The 20,125-nt window shown below is 53.1% G+C and overlaps 8 protein-coding genes across 8 annotated transcripts, besides 1 other annotated feature; 6 read left to right on the forward strand and 2 right to left on the reverse strand.

Moving 5' to 3' along the window:
- Nucleotides 1-67: 67 nt before the first annotated feature.
- On the reverse strand, nucleotides 68-2,843 carry EKO05_0008494 (uncharacterized protein; the record flags this gene model as incomplete). Its single annotated transcript, XM_038941572.1, has 2 exons — nucleotides 68-2,643; nucleotides 2,693-2,843. The coding sequence occupies 2 exons, from the start codon at nucleotides 2,841-2,843 to the stop codon at nucleotides 68-70; spliced, it is 2,727 nt and encodes a 908-aa protein (XP_038796032.1).
- Nucleotides 2,844-3,293: 450 nt separating this feature from the next.
- EKO05_0008495 (uncharacterized protein) lies at nucleotides 3,294-4,932 on the forward strand (the record flags this gene model as incomplete). Its single annotated transcript, XM_038941682.1, has 2 exons — nucleotides 3,294-3,656; nucleotides 3,709-4,932. 2 exons carry the CDS (start codon nucleotides 3,294-3,296, stop codon nucleotides 4,930-4,932), a joined length of 1,587 nt encoding a protein of 528 aa, XP_038796033.1.
- Nucleotides 4,308-4,369: a tandem repeat.
- A 531-nt stretch (nucleotides 4,933-5,463) lies between the features above and the next one.
- Nucleotides 5,464-8,280, forward strand: EKO05_0008496 (Dynamin-like GTPase that mediates homotypic ER fusion; the record flags this gene model as incomplete). Its single annotated transcript, XM_038941634.1, has 4 exons — nucleotides 5,464-5,630; nucleotides 5,696-6,136; nucleotides 6,186-7,930; nucleotides 7,982-8,280. 4 exons carry the CDS (start codon nucleotides 5,464-5,466, stop codon nucleotides 8,278-8,280), a joined length of 2,652 nt encoding a protein of 883 aa, XP_038796034.1.
- A 1,074-nt stretch (nucleotides 8,281-9,354) lies between these two features.
- Nucleotides 9,355-10,791, forward strand: EKO05_0008497 (uncharacterized protein; the record flags this gene model as incomplete). The annotated part of the gene is made up of 1 exon (XM_038946543.2): nucleotides 9,355-10,791. The coding sequence occupies one exon, from the start codon at nucleotides 9,355-9,357 to the stop codon at nucleotides 10,789-10,791; it is 1,437 nt and encodes a 478-aa protein (XP_038796035.2).
- A 600-nt stretch (nucleotides 10,792-11,391) lies between these two features.
- On the reverse strand, nucleotides 11,392-12,907 carry EKO05_0008498 (Pectin lyase; the record flags this gene model as incomplete). The annotated part of the gene is made up of 3 exons (XM_038941731.1): nucleotides 11,392-12,101; nucleotides 12,153-12,626; nucleotides 12,685-12,907. 3 exons carry the CDS (start codon nucleotides 12,905-12,907, stop codon nucleotides 11,392-11,394), a joined length of 1,407 nt encoding a protein of 468 aa, XP_038796036.1.
- A 1,303-nt stretch (nucleotides 12,908-14,210) lies between these two features.
- Nucleotides 14,211-15,518, forward strand: EKO05_0008499 (uncharacterized protein; the record flags this gene model as incomplete). Its single annotated transcript, XM_038946544.1, has 1 exon — nucleotides 14,211-15,518. The coding sequence occupies one exon, from the start codon at nucleotides 14,211-14,213 to the stop codon at nucleotides 15,516-15,518; it is 1,308 nt and encodes a 435-aa protein (XP_038796037.1).
- Nucleotides 15,519-15,862: 344 nt separating this feature from the next.
- Nucleotides 15,863-16,618, forward strand: EKO05_0008500 (uncharacterized protein; the record flags this gene model as incomplete). The annotated part of the gene is made up of 1 exon (XM_038941612.2): nucleotides 15,863-16,618. The coding sequence occupies one exon, from the start codon at nucleotides 15,863-15,865 to the stop codon at nucleotides 16,616-16,618; it is 756 nt and encodes a 251-aa protein (XP_038796038.2).
- Nucleotides 16,619-17,388: 770 nt separating this feature from the next.
- EKO05_0008501 (uncharacterized protein) lies at nucleotides 17,389-19,482 on the forward strand (the record flags this gene model as incomplete). The annotated part of the gene is made up of 1 exon (XM_038946545.1): nucleotides 17,389-19,482. The coding sequence occupies one exon, from the start codon at nucleotides 17,389-17,391 to the stop codon at nucleotides 19,480-19,482; it is 2,094 nt and encodes a 697-aa protein (XP_038796039.1).
- Between the last annotated feature and the right edge of the window lie 643 nt (nucleotides 19,483-20,125).

A 20,125-nucleotide genomic window follows, 5' to 3' on the forward strand; every position in this document is an offset into this window, starting at 1 on the left:
CCAGTGCTGCGGTGAAGGTGAAGATGAAATGCTTCGGCTATTATTGCTGCTGAAACAAGTGGGCATCTCAAGACACAAAACTGGATGCAGCGACCTGCCATTGCGAGTCAAGAAAACCCATGGCCAGCGCACCTTCGATGCCCTTCCACTTCGCTTCTTCACCCAGCACCACGAAGTCTGGCTGACCCACACCCGTTAGCATTGGCACTAGTCTTGCAGCCTGCCTCAGACCTTCATCATCAGCTCCCCAGATAACCAGCTCGAGACTTTCGCCTTCCAGAGGCTGAAGCCACGCAGCGCCACGCGCGTTGTCATACTGTTGCTCGCGCCCGCGACTATCACGGAGAGAGACTCCTGATTCAGATATCTGTATGGGGAAGTCTGAAACGGCACCTTCAAAGCTGTCGCCAAGGACAAGAACTATGGCATTTTTCGCGCTACTAGCAGAAGTAGCCCTTGCGGTATTGGATACGATAATCGTATCAGCGCGGAAGTACTGGTGAAGGTTGCGGGACACCTGGAGAGCGAGGTGACGAGTATCAACAGTGCCTGGGTGTCGAATGATTATCGGGCCTCGGGCGCGCAATAACGCAGTCATGGAGCCTAGCTGGCGTCCTCGCCTGGACGATGAATGTTCTACAGTGCTGGCTGCTTCCACAATCCAGGTGTTGTCGGAGAATCGGGCGCTGACTGGAGCGTGTGATTTCGCAGTGTCGGTTGCAAGTTTTAGTGTTTGACCATCGACTATGACCGCACCCTTCCAGAACGGAGGGCTGAACTCGATGCTCAAAACGTTTGACGTTTTCACAGTGTGCCCTTGCACATACACCCTACCGTATTGTCCGGGGTCTTCCAGCTGTGTGACTTTGACTCCGCCCTTGCTGCCCATGTCGCCAGGATCCCCGACCACAATGCTAAACTCTTCCATGTCACGTGGCAACTCTTCTGTGCTTCTTGTCTGATTGTGGTAGAAATCGACTAGCTCTGGCGTTGTCATGATGCCATCCCACCAATGGTTCTGGTCTGGTACCTCATTATAGCTTGAGTTGCCACCTGTCAGATGAATTTGCTGGGCTAAGAATCGAGAATGGTATGCCGGTACGTTATCGTCTACCTCTCCATGCTGCTGCTGAATAGGGATGTCGCGGGCGTTAGGCATAAGCATCTCGTGTCGGTAACTGTTCAGTGATGCGCTGACTACGGATATACGTCTAGGATCGGCAGGCTGCCACAGTTCGTAAGACACGTACTTCTGGATGCTTGAATAGCCAGATAAAGGGATCGCAGCAAGCACCTTATCTGGGCGGTGAGTGAGAGCATACCAAGTGCCCTGACCACCATTCGAATGGCCGGAGACGATCCATCGATCAGTATCGACATCCGGACCTGCCCAGTTGCCGTATTGGATCCAGTCGGGGATGGTCTCGATAGCAGCTTCAACATCAGCAAAGCCCCAGTTGTGCCAGTCGTCGCCGGACCACGGTGTCACGCCAGTTGGAAACACTGTCCATGCGCAGAGATCGGAGACAGGATCTAAGGCGTCAGTGACCTCGGTACTATCGGCCTCTAGGCCTGCGCCATGCATATCTAAAAAGACTGGCAGCTTTGTTTGCTTGTGGCGGCAAGTGGCATTCTTTGCTGGAGGTCGAAGCATAGCGTAGGATACCATGCCGCCTGGGTGTATAAAGGTCATTTTATGGGGCTCGTAGGGAGACATATGCTTGAGATCTTGAGTGACCTCAAGACTTGCGCGATGGCTGCTATCAACGACCTTGTACGTGATGCTGTAGGCTATCGACGAAGCGTTGTGAGAGGGCAGCGTGACATTGAAAGCAATAGGTCTAGTCTGACCTGCGGCAATGATAATCCTGGTGCCTTGGGCGTTCTCGGCGGCATCGTTGGTACCCTGCTCATACGTTAAATCGTCAGTGTCTCGTGCTACAAGCATCTGACTTTTCGTGCCCAATCCTATGGAAGGAAACAGGGTGCTGACATTGGTGCTAACGTTTGCAGCGCGAACTCGGGTTATTTCGATATCCTGCACACCGCTGTTACGCAGAGTTATCGAGGCATGAGGTGTTGCGAGCCTGCCATCAATGACATCGGACAAGAGGATACCGGGCCTCGCTAGATCCAGACTTCCGGAGACCTGTTCGACGCCTACGACAACGTCGATGGTTGGCTCAAGGATACCTCCAAAGGCTCTGACATCCCGAACAAGCCGCAGGTCGATTCGGTGACTTCCAGGACCGAGATGCAACACAGGGGGAGCGTTGCGATAAGTATAGAAATCACCACCGAAATAATGTGTGTCGTTGATCCAGTACTCCAATAGAGCATCGGTGTAAAGGATGATGTGTTGAGTTTCATTGCCGCCGACGATCAGCTCACCGCGCGCCCAGGCTTGATATTGGACAGATGCCCAACCATAGACGGTCTTGAGGAAGTCCCAATCGACGTTGGAATAGCTGACGCTCAGGGAGGCATTGGCCGAAGCTGTCCCACTAGAGGTGTCTGCTATCGTGATGTTCCAATACGCGGTACCATTGGCAGGTAGAGAGCTCTTGAACGTCGCTGCTGGGTCATAATCAAGGCCCCGGAACCCACCGTCGACTTCAAGAGGATCTGCGCCCCACGTGGCCTCTGCAACGGGTCAGCAACAATTTTGTCGAAATGACAAGACTCTGCGCACCTCGCGTGCCTATTTGGAATGGCCCAAGAATCTGCCATGCGCTGTTGAAAGAAAGTAGGGGCTTGTGCTCAAGTGGGGTTGACCTGGAGCAACGACATGGCTGCAACAACGGCAACGCCCACCACGGGTAGAGTAAAGAAGAAGTACGCATTGTGCGGCCACCTCGATGCGTTTTCGAGAATCAAAGGCGATTGGCAGCTGCAACTTTGTTGCTGAACAGTGATGCTGCCTGGTCTAGCCTGCGCATGTCTCTGATTAGTCTGGTGGTGGTGGCTGGCAATGGGCATGATGGTGAAGCTAGACTAGTAGATCTGAGCTGCATTCAGACGCCTTTGCGTTTGCGTCTGCGCTGACGATGGCGTCGGCCGTCCACCGTAGCAAAGATCCGCCGCCGAAACTTGTACCCAACACGAGAAGCCTTTTCGTGCAGGTCCCACGACACCTGGCGAATCGTCGGATCCTTACCGTCGGTCTTCGCTGTACGACCGGCAGCTATCCGGACCTTGCAGCGAGTGCGTCAGCAGATACGGGACTGCCCGCCGCATCCATGGCCTAGCCATAGAATCTACATGACCTCCACGACTCCTGCACCTCAGCATCAATGTTCACCGCAGAGGCGCACAATGCTGGGCCGCACGCCACATTCAAGTTCCCCGCCTTCGAACCGGACCTACTGCCAACACACGAAGAGGAGCCGTTGGGTCTGAGCTCTTCACGCAACGCGAGCCCCAGCCACGCCGCGCATACGAACGTCTATGCCACACCGTCGGACAGGTGGCAACCCCGGAAAGAAGCACGAGTAGGGTTTGCGCACAGCTCCACGCCAGGACCCTCCAACAGACATGGGAGACAGAAGAGCCTTAGCGAGGCTTTGCACACGATACGGGCACGGAAAGGCAGCGTCAGCCAGAACGCGCATGAGATCGCAGATGCGCTCAAAGCGCCGCTTTCTCCAAAGCTCGTCGTATGTCGGGGCGTATCCACTGCGAACATGACGCCGACGCTAACGGACACAGATGCTCTGCGGTGTCTGGTACCTGACCTCCATCTTCACCAACATGTCGTCGAAGACCATTCTTACTGCGCTCCCAAGACCGATCACACTTACGACCGTCCAGTTCGCCTTCGTCTCGGGGTGGTGCATCATCCTGGCAGCTTTGGCTAAGCGTTACCCACGAATGAAACAGACAATGCCGTTCTTGAAGTATGGAATCCGCCGACCTCACAAGGAGATTGTTGTAGCAACGCTGCCTCTCACTGCGTTCATGATTGGCGGTCACATTTTGAGCGCCGATGCGACATCCAGAATACCAGTATCCCTGGTACACACCATCAAAGGACTTTCCCCACTTATGACGGTCCTGGCATACCGCTTCGTCTTTGGCATCTCGTACTCGATTCCTACGTATCTGTCTCTAATACCTCTCACACTGGGTGTCATTCTAGCCTGTTCGGCAGACTTCAATGCGAACTTCCTTGGTCTCGTAATGGCCTTTGCCAGCGCCATCGTCTTTGTAACACAGAACATCGTGTCCAAGCAGATCTTCAACGACGCTGCATCAGCTGAGAAGGAAGGCCTGCCACCGACCAAGTTCACAAAGCCCGACAAGCTCAACTTGCTCTGCTATTCTTCAGGCTTGGCATTCTTGCTCACGCTCCCTCTCTGGCTCTGGTCTGAGGGTTTTACTCTCTTGAGCGACTTCTTACACGACGCCTCCATCGAGCTGTCGGAGAAGCCAGGAGCTTACGACCACGGACGACTTCTCCTCGAGTTCTTGTTCAACGGGACGTTTCATTTTGGACAGAACATTGTAGCTTTTATCCTACTTTCCATGGTCTCACCAGTCACCTACTCGGTTGCCAGTCTGATCAAGCGCGTGTTTGTCATTGTTTTCGCCGTGGTATGGTTCAAGAAACCTTTGACGAGCACCCAAGCCTTTGGCTTCGTGCTCACTTTTATCGGATTGTATCTCTACGATAGGACATCAGATGCAGCCAAAGCGGACAAGCGCGCAAGAGCCCTGCAATCGAAGAGCCAAGGAACACTGCTGCCTCTGACCACAGACATCAAGTCAAGACCAATGTTCACTGGAAGCCCAGCCACCATGTCTGCCGGTACAGGCGCATACCCGGTGGCGAGAGATGAGAAGAGGGACGATGACGGAGGACAGCGAAGGCCCGACATGGGCTCCAGTTATCTTCCGCCGGGGACGAAGCAGGAGGAAACGTGGCGACGGTAGAAGTTGGATGTGTAGGATGAGTGTCATGTATACATACGATTAGATGATAGATGAATGAACGGGTACATTTTGCGCAGGTCTCAGTTCCAGTCCCCTCCTGCGGCCTAGACATTGTCGCACTGACAGCCCGGTACGGGTTCACGTGGCGCACTTGACAGGGGTCCGTGTTTCCTTGGCAACGGCACCACGATGGCAGTTTCCGCTGAGCTCTTTCACTCCGCAATCTTGGTTCTCGTACCAGGTATGCTGCTGATCTCACCGCAGCGTAATCTGTTCCTTCCTACAACCACACGCGGCAACCGGACCCCGCTTGCGCTCGCAGGCTGCAAACAAACGAAGCAAGTGATGCTCTAGACCGTCATAGGAACGGAGCACGTAGCCCTGTACGCCTAAGCGAGCATCCTAGCAGCGAATCATCGGCGTGCACCCTCGACTTCCCCTTGCCCTGTGACATCAACGGCCACCTTTCTCCTTGCCATCAAGTTATTCTTCCCGCACACGTGCAGCTGCCCGCGGCTGTACCATTGAATCATGGCCTCTGATGCTCTCAAGGTCAACGGGAGCCGACCGGGCAATGTTCGACACCCCACCGCGCCGGGCATGATGATGAACGCTCATTTCGCCAACGTTGGCGAGGATGCCGACAAGGAGGCTTACGAGCATGGCGTCCAAGTGGTTGACGAGGACAAGGTCTTCAAGTATGTGCAGTCTTTGCACGTTTGTGTTGCAGGAGTCACATCGCTAACCAGTCTGCGCAACACAGCCCAAATGTCTCCAAATACCTCAACATCGAGCATATCATCCCAGCAGGCTTCAACTACCACCTCATCGCCGTCTTTGGATCGCAATCTACGGGCAAGTCAACCCTCCTCAACCACCTCTTTGGCACCCAGTTCGGCGTCATGTCAGAGCAGGAGCGCCGCCAGACCACAAAGGGAATATGGATGAGCAAGAACAAGCGTGAGGCCGGTGGCTCGGGCATGGCGGAGAACATCTTGGTCATGGACGTGGAAGGCACAGACGGTCGAGAGCGTGGAGAGGATCAAGACTTTGAGCGCAAGAGTGCTCTCTTTGCGCTTGCGACCAGCGAAGTCCTCATCGTCAATATCTGGGAGCATCAGGTCGGTCTATACCAGGGCGCCAATATGGGCCTGTTGAAGACTGTCTTCGAAGTCAACCTGCAGCTGTTCGTAAAGGACAGCAAGTACGTACAGCGAGCCCACGTACCATGGCGCCAGGCTGACGCTCTGCAGAACCATCCCGAAATCTCTCCTATTCTTCGTCATCCGTGACCACCTCGGCACAACACCCCTCAAGAACCTACAGAATACCATCATTCAAGATCTATCAAAACTGTGGTCCGCCATATCGAAGCCCCCTGGCCTCGAGAACTCACGCATCGAGGACTACTTCGACTTCGCATTCGTTGCACTGCCGCACAAGATCCTGCAACCAGAGAAATTCGAGGAAGCAGTCACCAAGCTGAGTCAGCGCTTTAGGGAAGGGTACAACGACCCCAAGAAGAGTGGTCTCCTCGACGAGGCGGAGCTTCCCATCTTCCTGCCCCAGTACCACCGCCGCATTCCCGCAGACGGTTTTCCAACGTACGCGGAGGGCGTTTGGGACCAAATCGTGCACAACAAGGATCTCGATTTGCCCACACAGCAAGAGCTCCTGGCACAGTTCAGGTGCGATGAAATTGCAAGAGAAGTTCTAGTGGCATTCGACGAAAAGATCACGCCACTTGAAGACAAGCAGGCGGAGGATGCTAGAATAGGGCAGCCAACGATTATCCCAGATCTTGGACCTATCATGAACGCAGCACGGGCGCTCGTTCTCAAGGACTTCGACACAAATGCAAGTCGTTATCACAAGGGTGTCTACAAGAGGAAGCTGGCAGAGCTGGAAGGCAAGGTTGACACACGACTGAAGGCTCTCAGTCAGAAGCAGATCGGTGCCGCGCACAAGTCTGGTATCGACGAATTCAGCAATGCTGTCAGCACAGCAGTCAAGCTTGGCCAGAAGAAGGGGGGCTCGTACGACTTCGCTCAGATCGTGGACTCAGAGAAGAAGAAGGCTTTGGCCAAATTCGAGGAGGATGCCAAGTCGATCGCAATCCAGGGCGCCTCTTGGAGCGATACTACACATCAGCTGGCACTGTACCGCAAAGAGCTAGATGAGGTATCGAGTCGTCTGCGCAAGGAAGAGATGAGGCGGTTGGCCACACGCATAGAGCGTTGGGTTCGAGGTCGCCTGGACGAGTCGATCGGTCTTGAGTTTAACAAACTTGGATCCGGGCGAGGCGGTTCCGGCGCACCTGAGCACGGCGAGAAGCCAGCGACTGAGAAGGACCTGTGGGACCGTGTCTGGGTCATCTTCACAGACACTGTTTCCAGTGCCGAGAAGCGCTTCACTGACCGCGCTCAAAGTTTCGACGCCAGCCCTGACGAAGTTGAGGTTGGCCTGTGGAGGTTGCGCCGCAAGTCATGGAGTGTTCTCCGCGCGAAGATTGACGAGGAGGTCATGGAAGGCAACATCTTGCTCAAGCTGAGGGAGAACTTCGAAGACAAGTTCCGCTACGATGAGCATGGTGTCCCAAGAATATGGCGCCCCACCGACGACATCGAGGGTGTTTACACAAAGGCCCGCGAATCTACTATCACTGTCATCCCACTCCTCGCTCGCTTCAAGCTCTCGAAGACTTCTTCGCCGCCACCGCTTGACGCCTGGATTGGAGAGGCCCCTGCATCTGTGTCGCCTGCCGACGAGGAGGATTTGGCGCCAATCGGCGGTCTCGACGATGATGAGGGCAAAACTTTGCAAGAGGAAATGATCGTCTTGTCCGACAGCAAGCAGGCCGACCTACTGGTCCGTTTCAAGAAGACGGCAGATGGTGTCTACGTGGAAGCGAAGCGCAGCGCCATTGGCGGTATGACACAAGTGCCACTCTACTTTTACGGACTGCTGCTTGCGCTGGGCTGGAACGAGATAGTAACCGGTAAGTTCTCATCGTTGCGTTGTACATGTCTGCAGGACTAACACGTTACAGTTCTACGTAACCCTGTATATTTCATCTTCCTCATCCTCGCGGCCATCGGTGCGTACGTCACATACACACTCAACCTCTGGGGGCCTATGGCGCGCATGGCCAACGCCGCATCATCACAGGCTCTCGACATCGGTAAGGAGCGTCTCCGTGACTTCCTCGAGTCCAGCGAGTCTGGCAGGAGGGCTATTGCGCAGAGCGGTCTCGATGACAACACGCGTCCGAGAGACGTTGGTGTGAGAATGGACAGGCTGAATGCCAATGGGAAGAAGCATGATGACGAGGACTTGGACGACATTTGATGCGCTGATGTGATGCGATGATGGGCTTTGGCTCGTTGGATTGGGTACTTGTATGCTATTGATGAAGAAGACTGTGGGTGGTATTCTTAGATTCCTAGAGGTCGGCGACAAACACGTAATGAAGTAAGTTAACATAACGAGGTGTCTTTCAATGTTGGGCTTGAGAAACTGTGATCAGGTAGACTATTACCATTAGCAGACATAAGGCTCATGTAAGAGACGTGGCTGAAGTGTGGAGAATCTGGAGCACAACATAACTCGCGATGTTACAGTTTAGAGCCACACGTGACGTCGTTGCTTAAATTCACATCACCTGAAAACAAAGCGAACATTGTGCTATTAGATCTGTTCTTTAAGGCAGGGTCGGAACCGTCAGCGTTTTAAGCAGGGCACTCGAGGATTGGTCGAGAAGAATGGAAGTCGCGCCGCTTTGTTTGGACAGAGAAGTAGCACTTCCTCTTCCTCGTCCTTCTCCGAATAACCTCACAGTGTGGCTTGTGGGCAAGTCGACTGGGTCATCTCATATGGGAGCTTGCAGAACATGGCTAGCAGTGCGGGCCTGTCGCCGATCAGTATCGATAATTCTGTAAATCCTGGATCATTGTCCGCACATGATGTAAGCTTGAGCCCTGGCTATTGCAACGAGTCTGCAACGCTCTGTTCACTGCCACACTTTGCGTGATGAATCTTTCATTGTAACGAGGGATCTAGCTCGTGACCAAAGTAGTCGCTATGAATCTCCCAGAAGATAGACAGCAGCGTGGTCTTAATGACTACAGGTACATGTACCTCTCCAACACTGGGTCACCCGTCTCGCTACTCACGGCCATCATTCATCGACTAGCTTCCATTGTTAGCGCTTGGAGGTATCCACGTGATTCCTACCCGTAAACGACTAATCATTAGGCTGCTACGGTTTTCACCTCAGGGAAGCCACAAACGACCCCAGAAGTTACCAGCTCACGTGGACGGGAACGTCAAGAGCTCCCGCCCTCCGGATATCCATCTCTCTTACACCAAACATTATCGTTAGACTATTTGATTGCCAACATAGTAAATCATTCGCTCCACGCAATGTCGGTCGTACCTTCCGTGCATCTACCCTCTTCTCAGAGCAATGATCATTCGCTCCACCGCCTTGACGCCGATGCCGATTATTCCAGCTGTGCAAACTCCATTGGTTCAACAATGCTCACTTCCCAGACAGACGTCATGTCTGCAACGCTCTCCTCTCACCAAAAACAGACTGGCGAAAACCAGACGGTGTTCTACTACTACGGTCCAGGTGATGTGACATGGAGCTCGAATGCTGATCCTCTGGACTCATACACCCGTGTCATTTACGGTGGTGTTCATAAGCAGGATGATCCGGTTGGACAATATCTTGCGGAACGAGCTATTGCGAGAAGCCTTGAGACTTCGTCTTCGGAGCAACACTCTCATCACACGAATGGTCATGCCGGACACGAAACACAGAGCCAGATGTGTAGAAACATCTGTGACTCACACGCTTACGAATACACACCGTTACAGAGGACCATCTTACATTTTCCCGATCCAGAACATATTCGCCACCTCCATACTTTGCGCAGCTTACTACCCCACATTCAGCCAGAACGGAAGCTGAGCGCGCTGAGCGGTCCTGAGATCGATATTCTTGATGGAGGTACCGGCAATTGTTTCTGCAGGGCGGTTCCAAAGAAGATGCTTGTCCTCTTTCTGGGCAGGGCAGTTGTTTGCAAGTTTTTGGCCACAGTCCAACGAGAAGACAACGAAAACTGGAGGGGTCGCCCTACTCAACAGAAGATGGTTCTGCCATATGGAGTTGCGAGCCAGGCTGCAGTCAAAATCTTAGTGTCGTGGATGACACGAGCGTGCACGTTTGCCACCATGTCCACCATGAAACCGATCCGTATACCCAGCAATTTGTTCGCGGCATGCTCCCTTGCTCAGACACTAGAGCTATTCGGTCTACACAAAGACGCATACGGTATGGACCTGGTCATATCACAGCATCTATTCGAGCGCCCTATCTACCCGGTGGAAGTCGAGACGCTTTGGACCTGCCTGGGTGATCAGAACAAGTACGTCTACGGATGTATCAGATCTTTCAGCCAGCAGCTTCGAAGTAGACTTGCGAACGCCACTGAAGACCTGGAACGTCTCCGCATCAAACATCCGTGTTTATATGCTCGAATTCAGGATCCCACACTCAACAAAATGTACAGGCCTGGATTTGGCAGGCAGTGGTTTGCAGCAACCGGTTTGCGCGGTGGCGGCGACGTTAAGGCTGAGGATGACGACTCTACAACTTCAATTTTCGGAGATCCAACAACCCGCAGAGTACAGGTTCCAGATGTATCTGGGGCTTCGGCTTCTGCCACCTCAATATTTGGAGGTCCTACGTCTCCAGTGGCTACCCAGCAACAACAGCTACAAGTCGGCCAGATAGCAAATCAGAACGCCTCAGACTACCCGTCCACCCCTCAAAGTCCTCCATCACACACGTAGCAAGCGCGACAGGTGCAGGCGACACCCCTCGAGCGACCATTGAACGAATTCGACCAAGCAACGAGAGACGGTTCCCACTCATTACCTATGGCCAATTTTCTAACGGAGCCGGCGTGGGTCTACAGAGGTCGGTGGAAGTGCGGAAGGCCCCAGTGCGGACCAGGAATACATGGCTATAGGGTGGAGCACCGTTCTTGCCCCAGATGCGGCTGGCCGAGGACGGCGACCTGGACAGCTCAACCCTCACTTATCTGGCATGATCAGAGCTGGAGATGCTCATCGGGAAGGTGTCGATTTCACAACTCGCCAGAAGCTGTTCGTTGTCGGGCTTGCAACGGTCCAAAGATTGTTCTTCAGATGCCTATCATGATGATGGTAAATGGAGGCCTGTTGCCAGATTCGAACACGCAATCATGGAACGGGGTGTTCGGAGATGCGGTATACTAGATTATCCATGTACGCTCGAGAAACTATCAGCCATAGCAGGTCATACGCCACAGGAGTAGTAGTGCTTCTCAAGCAATGAATAATTAGGTATGCACATCTGAAACTCCTCCCTCCCTGTGTCTAGTTCCTAACCAGCCACATTACACGGCGAATTTACAAGCACTGACTGTAGTAATCATTCTGCTTCTTGCAGGTAAGACCGCTGGCACATGTGGTAGAGCCGGTGTATCTCTGGCCACCGCACTGGCCCCAGGCTGCAATAGCCGCACCGCCAGAAGTAGCTTCCTTTGTAGCAGTAGGCTTCTTGACAGTAGCCAGAGTCGTCTTATCAGCCGCATTGGTGGTGGCAGTAGCCTTGGTGGTGGTAGTAGCAGGCGCGGCAGCCTTGCTAGTCGTGGGCGCTGAAACCTCCTTCTCGGCAGCACCGAGGTTGGCAGGGCCAGCGTTGGCCTTGACGTGTGCAGCGACGTCCTTGACGGTCAGAGGCGTCACGTCGTTGCCTTTGAGCGCGGAGATGAAGCTCGTGGTTGAGCCACCGGCGAGCTTGCCGCTGGCAGAGTCAACGCTGTTGGCGAGACAAGCGCGGCCGAGCACGCTGGAACATGCTGAGCCGCCGTCGACAATGAAGGTGGAGATCTTTGCGGCCTTGTCGGTGGCGGGCTGATCGACGCTAGAGAAGGCGTTGCCTTCAACCAGCGCTTGGGCGCCTTTGTAAGCGTCGAAGGCGTGGCCCTTCATGTTTTCAAAGTAGTTGTTGACTGCGTGGAAAGTGCCGGTTGTGCCGTCTTGACCAAGCTTGGGTGCGCGGCCGGCGACGTCGTGGTAGTAGTTTCGGTCGAGGGTTACCTTATCGCCGTCGCCGTCTGGATTGTGTTAGCAGATGCTATATCTTGACAGAGAAGAGGAGTGCTTACAAAACATCATGGTCCAGTAGTGGTTGCCATTGCAGCTAGCGGAGGTAGTAGTCACACCGTCAAACTCGTTGTTCGAGACAGTAAGACGCGAGGCCGAGTAATGGGAGACAATGAACAAGCGGCCGATGAGAGAGAATTTGTTGTGGTCGACCCAGACACCGTCGTTGCCACCCTGGAAGTCAAGAGCATCACCTCCCCACACAACGCCGGGGTTGATGTTAGTGAACTCGAGGCCTTGGATGATGACGTTCTTCGCGTTCTTCGCTAGGGAAAGGCCCTTGCCCTTGAGTACACCCTTTCCGCCAACACCAAGGATCGACTTGTTACTGCCGACTTTGAGCGGTTCAGGGCCAGCGGTATCGTACTTGATAGAGCTGACAGGCACATTGTCATCAGAGGCGGCACAGGAGAGCTCGCCAAGGTAGAATTGGCCGCCGTTGGAGGCACTGCAGGACTTTCTGTCGCAGCCGGAACCTGTAGACATTGGAATTAGCAGGAAAAAGGTAGCCTGCTTCGTCTTGAGGATGTTTACCTGTCGCTGTCTTTCCAGTGAAGTCAAACTCCTTGGTGATCAAAATGACGCGCTCGGTGTCGTCAGATAGGTACTTTGCGAGTTCATCTGCGGTGGTTGGGGTGACCGCAGTGGCTTCTCCACCTCCTGTGACTCCAGATGCGAAACCATAAGATTTGCCGACGACAGCCTGGGCCGAGGCGCTGGCGGCGACAGCGATGAGGGCGGCTACTTCGAAACGCATGTTTTTGACTTTGGAACTTGTTGAAGCGAAAGCGAATTTGAGATTGGGAAAGAACGTTCACTCAGACCAGCCGGAGATTTTGCTCAAGGTATGGAAAGATTAAAAATGAGAGGACCTCTGGAATACCAGAAAAAGAGTGTGGGTATAGAAAAAGAGTGTGATAAAGACTGAGATGTTCATCGTGGGTCGTCGTGAGGTTATGCAGATCTGTTTCCAGAACTAAAACCGCTATAGCAGATTGCAGGTCCAAGAGCATTTTTCTGGGCATGGCTGGGCACTCGGAAAGGGCATTGACATTGGAACAAGCTTGACTATTCGATGCTAGTGCTCTGTCTCTGGTCTTGGCGATGCGTTTCAAAAAACCGTTCCTTCCCGTTCCAGGATGACAGCGGAACCGCGGTTGCCCACATGCTTAGCGCCTCAGAAATTGGTTCAAGCGTTGCAAAAAGTATCCAGCAAAGCGACGCTAGACTTGTGTCGACCGTTCATCCCGTCAGTGTGTCGGAAATGCAATGTTGTCTATGTATGTCGTGAGGGAACCAACATCAGGGTACGAGGGATCAGAAGGCTTGTTCTTGGCGGCGCCACTCTCGCCTCAGCCACAGGACCGTTTCTGTTGCGATGAAACAAATGAAGGATCCACGCATGAATCCAAACGCGGAGTTCAAGCCGCAAACATTGTGCTTGACGGGTCTTTGACAGCAACGAAGATAGCGGGTACGAACACCCGATTGCTGTGTTGGCCGCGGCCATGTCACTGACGTTGCTGAGAATTCTAAATATGGCTTAGATTCCCTTTCAATACTCAGAAGAAATGTGCTGAGATTATGTTGGCTTATATTTCTTCTAAGGCTCTCATCTTTACAGCTGTTTGGGGTTCTGGTTTAAACACTGCCAAGGGTCATGAGCACTGGTACAAGAGTGAGAACTAACAGCAGCTACGTGTCAGGCACATTTGCCAAAGTGAACGGATCTTGTGCAGGCCACTAAGCTGGTCAACACGATATTCCAAACAAGAGCGTCAACGTGAATGATATCGTTTGGGGAGAAGAACGATACTCAATTAAATAACGTTCTTCGTTGTTTGTTGGCCCCCTATCCGTAGGACTTTTGTACCGGCAAGGGGACACGAAAGGTGGCTGACGTGTCTGACATCGTGTGCTGGTCACTGTGCGTCCAGCAAGACTCACACGTTGTGAGTGCGCTTGTGATTCCATTTCACTATGCCTCCTTCTTACACTTGTGTCTGCGGTGTCGAGCACTTTACTACTCAGAATCTTTGGCGCCACTCTTGATCTTTACCATGAAATACAACTCGCGCAAAAAGCGCGCTCAGCACCAGCCAGTACCAGAGCCATCGTCCGCGGCCTCCAAGCTAGACATTGGACATGGTGCACTTAATTTGCAACAAGGTAACACACGAACGCCGTTCTACGATGATTCGAACCATGTCGCCTACGGCTGGCAACAGATGGCGACACTTACGGACTTCCCAGGCCTACACACGCTCATACGTGGTACGCAGGATGATCCACCATTGAGCCCTGAGAAACGATCGCAGACTTGGCCAGCCAGCGGTCATCATCGGGATGTGGGACAAGATGAGCCAAGTGGGTTCAATTCACATCCTAGACGAGGGCAAGGGCCGCGCCGTCCGCCATCTTTGACTGGAACTCAAGATCAAGGCGAGCATGGTGGCGGACGAAGAGAGACTTCCAACCCATTTGTTGGTCTGCCATCTGCCAAGCTAGATGCTACAAGCACTGAGAGTATCGATAACGGTATAATCCTAGCGGCACCGGTGTTGAGTTCAAGAGATGTGAGTCAGAAGTTGCAGATCTATAAGACCAAAGACAGTGTACGGACGTCTTTGGAGCTGGCAGATGGCCTGCCTAAGCTGAAGCCACAGCACCGAGCACAAAGACTGAGGGTAGATGAACTTGAGAACCCTCAACATGCTGTGAGGAAGACCGAGCATATGTCTATCATGCTTGAGGAGCCTGCGCCTCTTCGAATCCGCGAGAAGACCACCAACATAGGCATTCCAGAGACTCTTTCGCGATCCAGGACTCTCGAGCAAGCGCAAATGTCGCGCACCAACCACCAGCAGAGCAATGCAATGCACCTTTCCGTAAGGGCTGATAAGTGGGAGTCGGATCCTCCTAGATCTGGTGCCAACTATGGCGCGGATGCGGTGTCAAGCCGGAGTCCTGAAGGCGTCAAAGTAACGGTGTGTGAGGTAAACGGACTCGAGGACAAAGAAATGGACAGTCTCACTACTGCTATTACAGAGTGGCAGGTATCTGCATCTGATGAGAAACTAAATCACGAGTATGAAGACCACAGTGCAGTACCTCAGCCGTTGGACTTGGCAGCAATTAGAACTGCAAAGGAACATAAAAGGAAGCTTACCAGGCCGGAGGTTGACTCGAACATTGACTCCGACAGAGACAATCGAAGCGGCTCTCATCCAGCCAAAGCTGAGTCCGTCCAATCGTGTGCAACAAGCATGTCTTTGGGTTTTGAAACCCTTAATATGCCAGCTGGCAACGAAAATGAGCACAAGGGACCGGGGAGGAAGTGGTACAAAGGGTTTCGTCGCTCAGAATGATGAAAGGCTTGACGAATTTAGCCAGAAATACAGGCATCTCAGATAGTGTAGGCATTGATGCATGTACTATATCAGAATGATTCCACTAATATAATAACAACGATTGAGAAGCAGTAGTGAGTCCTGTGTAGCTCGCCACAAAGCGTAGAGATAACTTGGAATCATAGTCCACAGTAAGCTTTCTTGGGCAATCATAATCTGAACCCGCCGACGTCGTTCGCTGAGGTGAAGGAGCGGGAACTTTGATCGGAGCGGAACAACCTCTGGCCATAGCTTTCGCACACACGTGTGCTAGCATTCACTGCCAGACGAAGCCAGGTTGCTAACTTTGTTCGCCAACTAAGATGGCTGGCGGAATCCAAGAATGCCTGTGGCTGCTGAACATCTATCTTGCAGTCGCACGGGAGGCTAGTACACGAGTACGCTTTGCTTCTGGTTTGGACGCACTCCGTTTCGGCGTCGAGACTGGTGAGATCAGCTTCCAGCAACTGCTGGTGCTTCCTCTTAAGGAGAGGAGAAAGATCATGGAGCAGGGCCCAACGATAGACTGGTACCTTGGCGACACGCGCGTCTACAAGCGCACCACGCGAGCCCTTCTCTTTGCCTTCTGCCCAGATATCGGCAGGCATATCACGCCTTTGGACGGACGCTTTGTGATTCGACTGCCGCAAGGCTTCAGCAACGTACTGGCGGTCAAACTAGCCGTCTTGTACATGGAACAATATCTGCTGAGCTCGAGAATTCGAAATGCGCCATGGAAGGTCGAAGGTGATATCGCCACATACATCTACCTGGCTGAGCTATTCGCCTTCATAGGTATGCCAGATGTCAGCCGCGAGCTCGAAAAATCAATATTTTCTCGATTCCAGGAGGTGCCCCTGCAGGTCGAGCAGATTCGCGCTGTCTGGAATCGTGATAACCACGTTCAGCCATCGAGGTATGTGGAAGCTATGGCTGACAACATTGTCACATTTATGTGCGTACCAAAACTACACCTGTTCGCCATCGAACACGATATCGAGCCGGAGCAATCGTATGAGCTTGTGGTCAGGAAGACGTTGAAGCGCATGAAGGACGCGTATCCAGAGAAAAAAGGGTAAATCGGTCTCCAGGCTGTCGACTTTCGGATGGCTAAGGGTTTCCATTCTAACTTTGATGCAGATGCAATTGGTATCACCATGTACGGTGCGAAACGACGCTCTTGGAACGACTGTTGGCAGCACCCAGGAACGTAGCACTGAAGCAGTTGGTGTGGACAGCCAGCACCCAGACGCCGAAAACACCTACACGACCTGCCGAGTGGATCGAGATCAGATCCATCCACGGACGCGTAGTATCACAGCCTCATTTGCCGGGCGTGAGGAAGATTGTGTTGGCCAGAGCAGACGAGGAATAGAGTTTCATCGAGGGGGAAATCGGCCTTGAATAAGACAGAGGAGACTTGTATGGGTAGTGTTTTCGACGTATATTGAGAACGGATCTGACGTTCATAAAGCTAATTTGACACATGGTGTAGACCGTGTTCGAGGTATGGTAACAGACCTCATATCAAACTTTTGTAAGTACGTGTCGACAGTTGTATGCCACCTTTTGTGATTACGTGATTTTAATCCAGGTCTGGTAATCTCCACAGAGCCAGAAAACTTCCGAGCTGAAAATCCAATAAGCCATGCAGGCACGCGCATGACAAGGGCTGCATGGCGGGGGCGTCAGGTAGAGGTGAGGTCTGGCCCAATGCGCCAAGCTTTCCCGCGATGACGTACCCTGCGTCTGTCCACATGGCGCGTTAACCATCCGTTTAGTGCACCTTCCATACGGCCGTGACAACCGACCAGCGTTCCTTCGCCATGGTCCAGACAAGATATCCAACATGTCGTCCACATCCGCCCTGCTCGCGCCCGCGCAGACGCACGCCCTATTCGACATCTTGATCCACCACCAGCTGTACGCCGAAATCGAGGCCTTCAAGTACCCCTCCACCATCAACCACTATGGATACCCGTTCCGCAAGGCAGACGGCGTGCAGACGACAAGTCCACTGCTGCAGAACATGCTCAATAAGTTTGCGCTGACTAATCCGGCGCTCAAGAACTTGGACAACAGCTTTTGGCAGGACAAGATTCAGGCGTTGGTCGCAAGGATGGCAGAGGCCGAGCTGAGTGAAAGCTACGATAAGGGCGCTATTGGGTCCAGGAAAGCCTTGGCGACAGCTGCGAGTAGCATCGCAGAGTACATTGGGAGGGGTATGCTAGGTGGATATCCGGTCGCGCTGGGAGAGGGCGACGGTAAGAAGCAGTACGACACCAACAAACCTGGGGATGTTTTGGAAGCATGGGAAGAGTGCGCCCGCACTTTCATATATGGCAATCTGCTCGATCAACTGCTGGAGAAGGTCACAGCAACAGACAAGCTGGAGGACCATTCCAGCTTAGTGCAAGCCGGACACGAGTTCATCCTGCTGAATGTCGCCTCGTTCCTCCACCACATCTTCGTCATGTCGCCAGACGGCCAGTACCTCGTGCGCCTCCTCGAGAACATACACCGGCTCATACCATACTACATGATCAAGCAGACCCTCCGCGTCGGCAACGCAGCGTCCATGATCAACGGCATGGTCAGACTGATACTAGCAAAGCTCTCCGTTACGGCCATGACCAACTGGATAGGGCTGACCAACAACTCAAACGATGGCATGAACTTGATGCAGCAAATAATTAGCACTATCTTAGCCTGGGATACTGCCGAGTTCCAAAAGAGGGCGTCTAAGCTTGAGTCTATGCGAGATGCGCCAGACAAGAAGGTCATGAAGGCGATCAAGGCGCATGTCTATGCGTCAAGAGACAGACATGAGGCTGCGCGCAACATGTCCATACAGGAGGAAAAATCCATCGTCGCAATCATTCTCGACACGGCGGACACACGCATCAAATCTCATTCTCTGAAAGAGCATCAGCACGACATAGCCATGGAGTACTACAGCACCTACCTCTCGATTCGTGACCGTGAAGAAATCACAAAGGTGTTCTGCAAATCGAACCCCGACGTCCTCACATCTGCAGTGCGTGACTGCGTCTCAGCAATGGACCCTGTCATCCGCTCCATCCACAATGCCGTTGACCTCTCCAGCACCGTCACCGACGCCGAGAATTTCATAACTGACCTCGTCAAAGCCTCCAAACCGAAAAAGAAGTCCGGTCGCAAGAGCCGCGAAACGTCCAAGGAGCGCGAAGCAGACAATGGCAACGTCGAGACCCCACCCGCCAGCGTGACGGACAGCGACAACGGTGACGCACCTACAGTGGAAGATTTCGTCGTTCTCCTCCGCAAACACGCACCCGCCCTACACAAGTTCCTCCATCAAGTCACCAAGAACGCTCCAGACCTTGCACACGACTACCTCGTGTACGCCAAACAAATGTTTGGAGAATTCAAGGCCGACGACAAGACTCGCGAGGGTGGCGCAGGGAATATGACAGGCCCTCTCCACTCGCTGTTCGAGACGCTGCCGAAAGAGAAACAGGAGGAGCTGAAGAAGCTGTTAGACGAGCACGCAGAACACTTGGGCGAATTGAAGGACACAAGTCACTCGAGGCTGGAAAGTATAATGAATAACGGCAAAACAAAGGGAAGTACACATGGGCCGGGCATGTATCTGAGCAGGTGGAATGCACTGCTCGACTCGACGCTCATCACGCCGGCGACTCTCTCTGGTCCTGTACGGCGCGGATGGGAGGTCAAAGGCGAATTGGATGGCAAAGGGCTCAAGACATCAAGTGCGTTACAGAGTTCCAAGGGCGGCAAAACCGCCAATGGCGTGAGCATCGCAAATGGCCTAGGTGATGCACAGGACCGTAAGGAGAGGAAACGAGACAGCATGGAGGAAGACAAGATGGCAACGGTATGGGAAGCCATGCGCGACGGTTGGGTAGGCGTGTGCAGGGGGCTTGAAGTAATGGGTAGTTGAAGCCCTGTACTCGTCGCGTAATCATAACCCCCGCCCTTCCACGAAGCCGAACGAAGACACGACACGAAGGAATGATACACAGGAGGCATCATAGACGCATGGCACCAGACAGGAAACCATAGACCGACGCAATGAGCAAAGAACAACGAATGATGTTACAATCCGCTACACACTCGCAACTTCGACACTACAATGCTTTCCTTCAGTGCCTGGTGACGTCGGTATTTGTTTAGATTTATCTGAAGACCGTCCACGCAGCCAGTGCAGCCCTACGGTATCGGATTCACCGTGCTCCCGTATTCGCTAGCCGCCTCATCTGCAGCCCTACACGCTCAGCGGCGTCCGTGAGCACCGAGGTTCGCGATCTCTCACGGGGCTTCACTCGGCATGAGCACAGATCGACGCGGAAGTGGCAGCTTCTGACGTATGTTGTACGATGAGGAGAGCATCGCAGGCATGCAGGTTCATGTGCGCAATCTCAAGATCACCTGGAAAGTCCAGAGATTGAGAAGAAGTATTTGTACTACGGAATAATAATTTACGGTAAGGGTTGATTCGTATTCGGTCATAGTAGACATTAGAAATGATATCATGATACAGACGCCGGAAGCTCAGCTACAAACATGCCTCAACCAGGATCCGT

The sequence above is a fragment of the Ascochyta rabiei genome, chromosome 15, assembly GCF_004011695.2.
Source record: "Ascochyta rabiei chromosome 15, complete sequence".
Classification (NCBI taxonomy): domain Eukaryota; kingdom Fungi; phylum Ascomycota; class Dothideomycetes; order Pleosporales; family Didymellaceae; genus Ascochyta; species Ascochyta rabiei.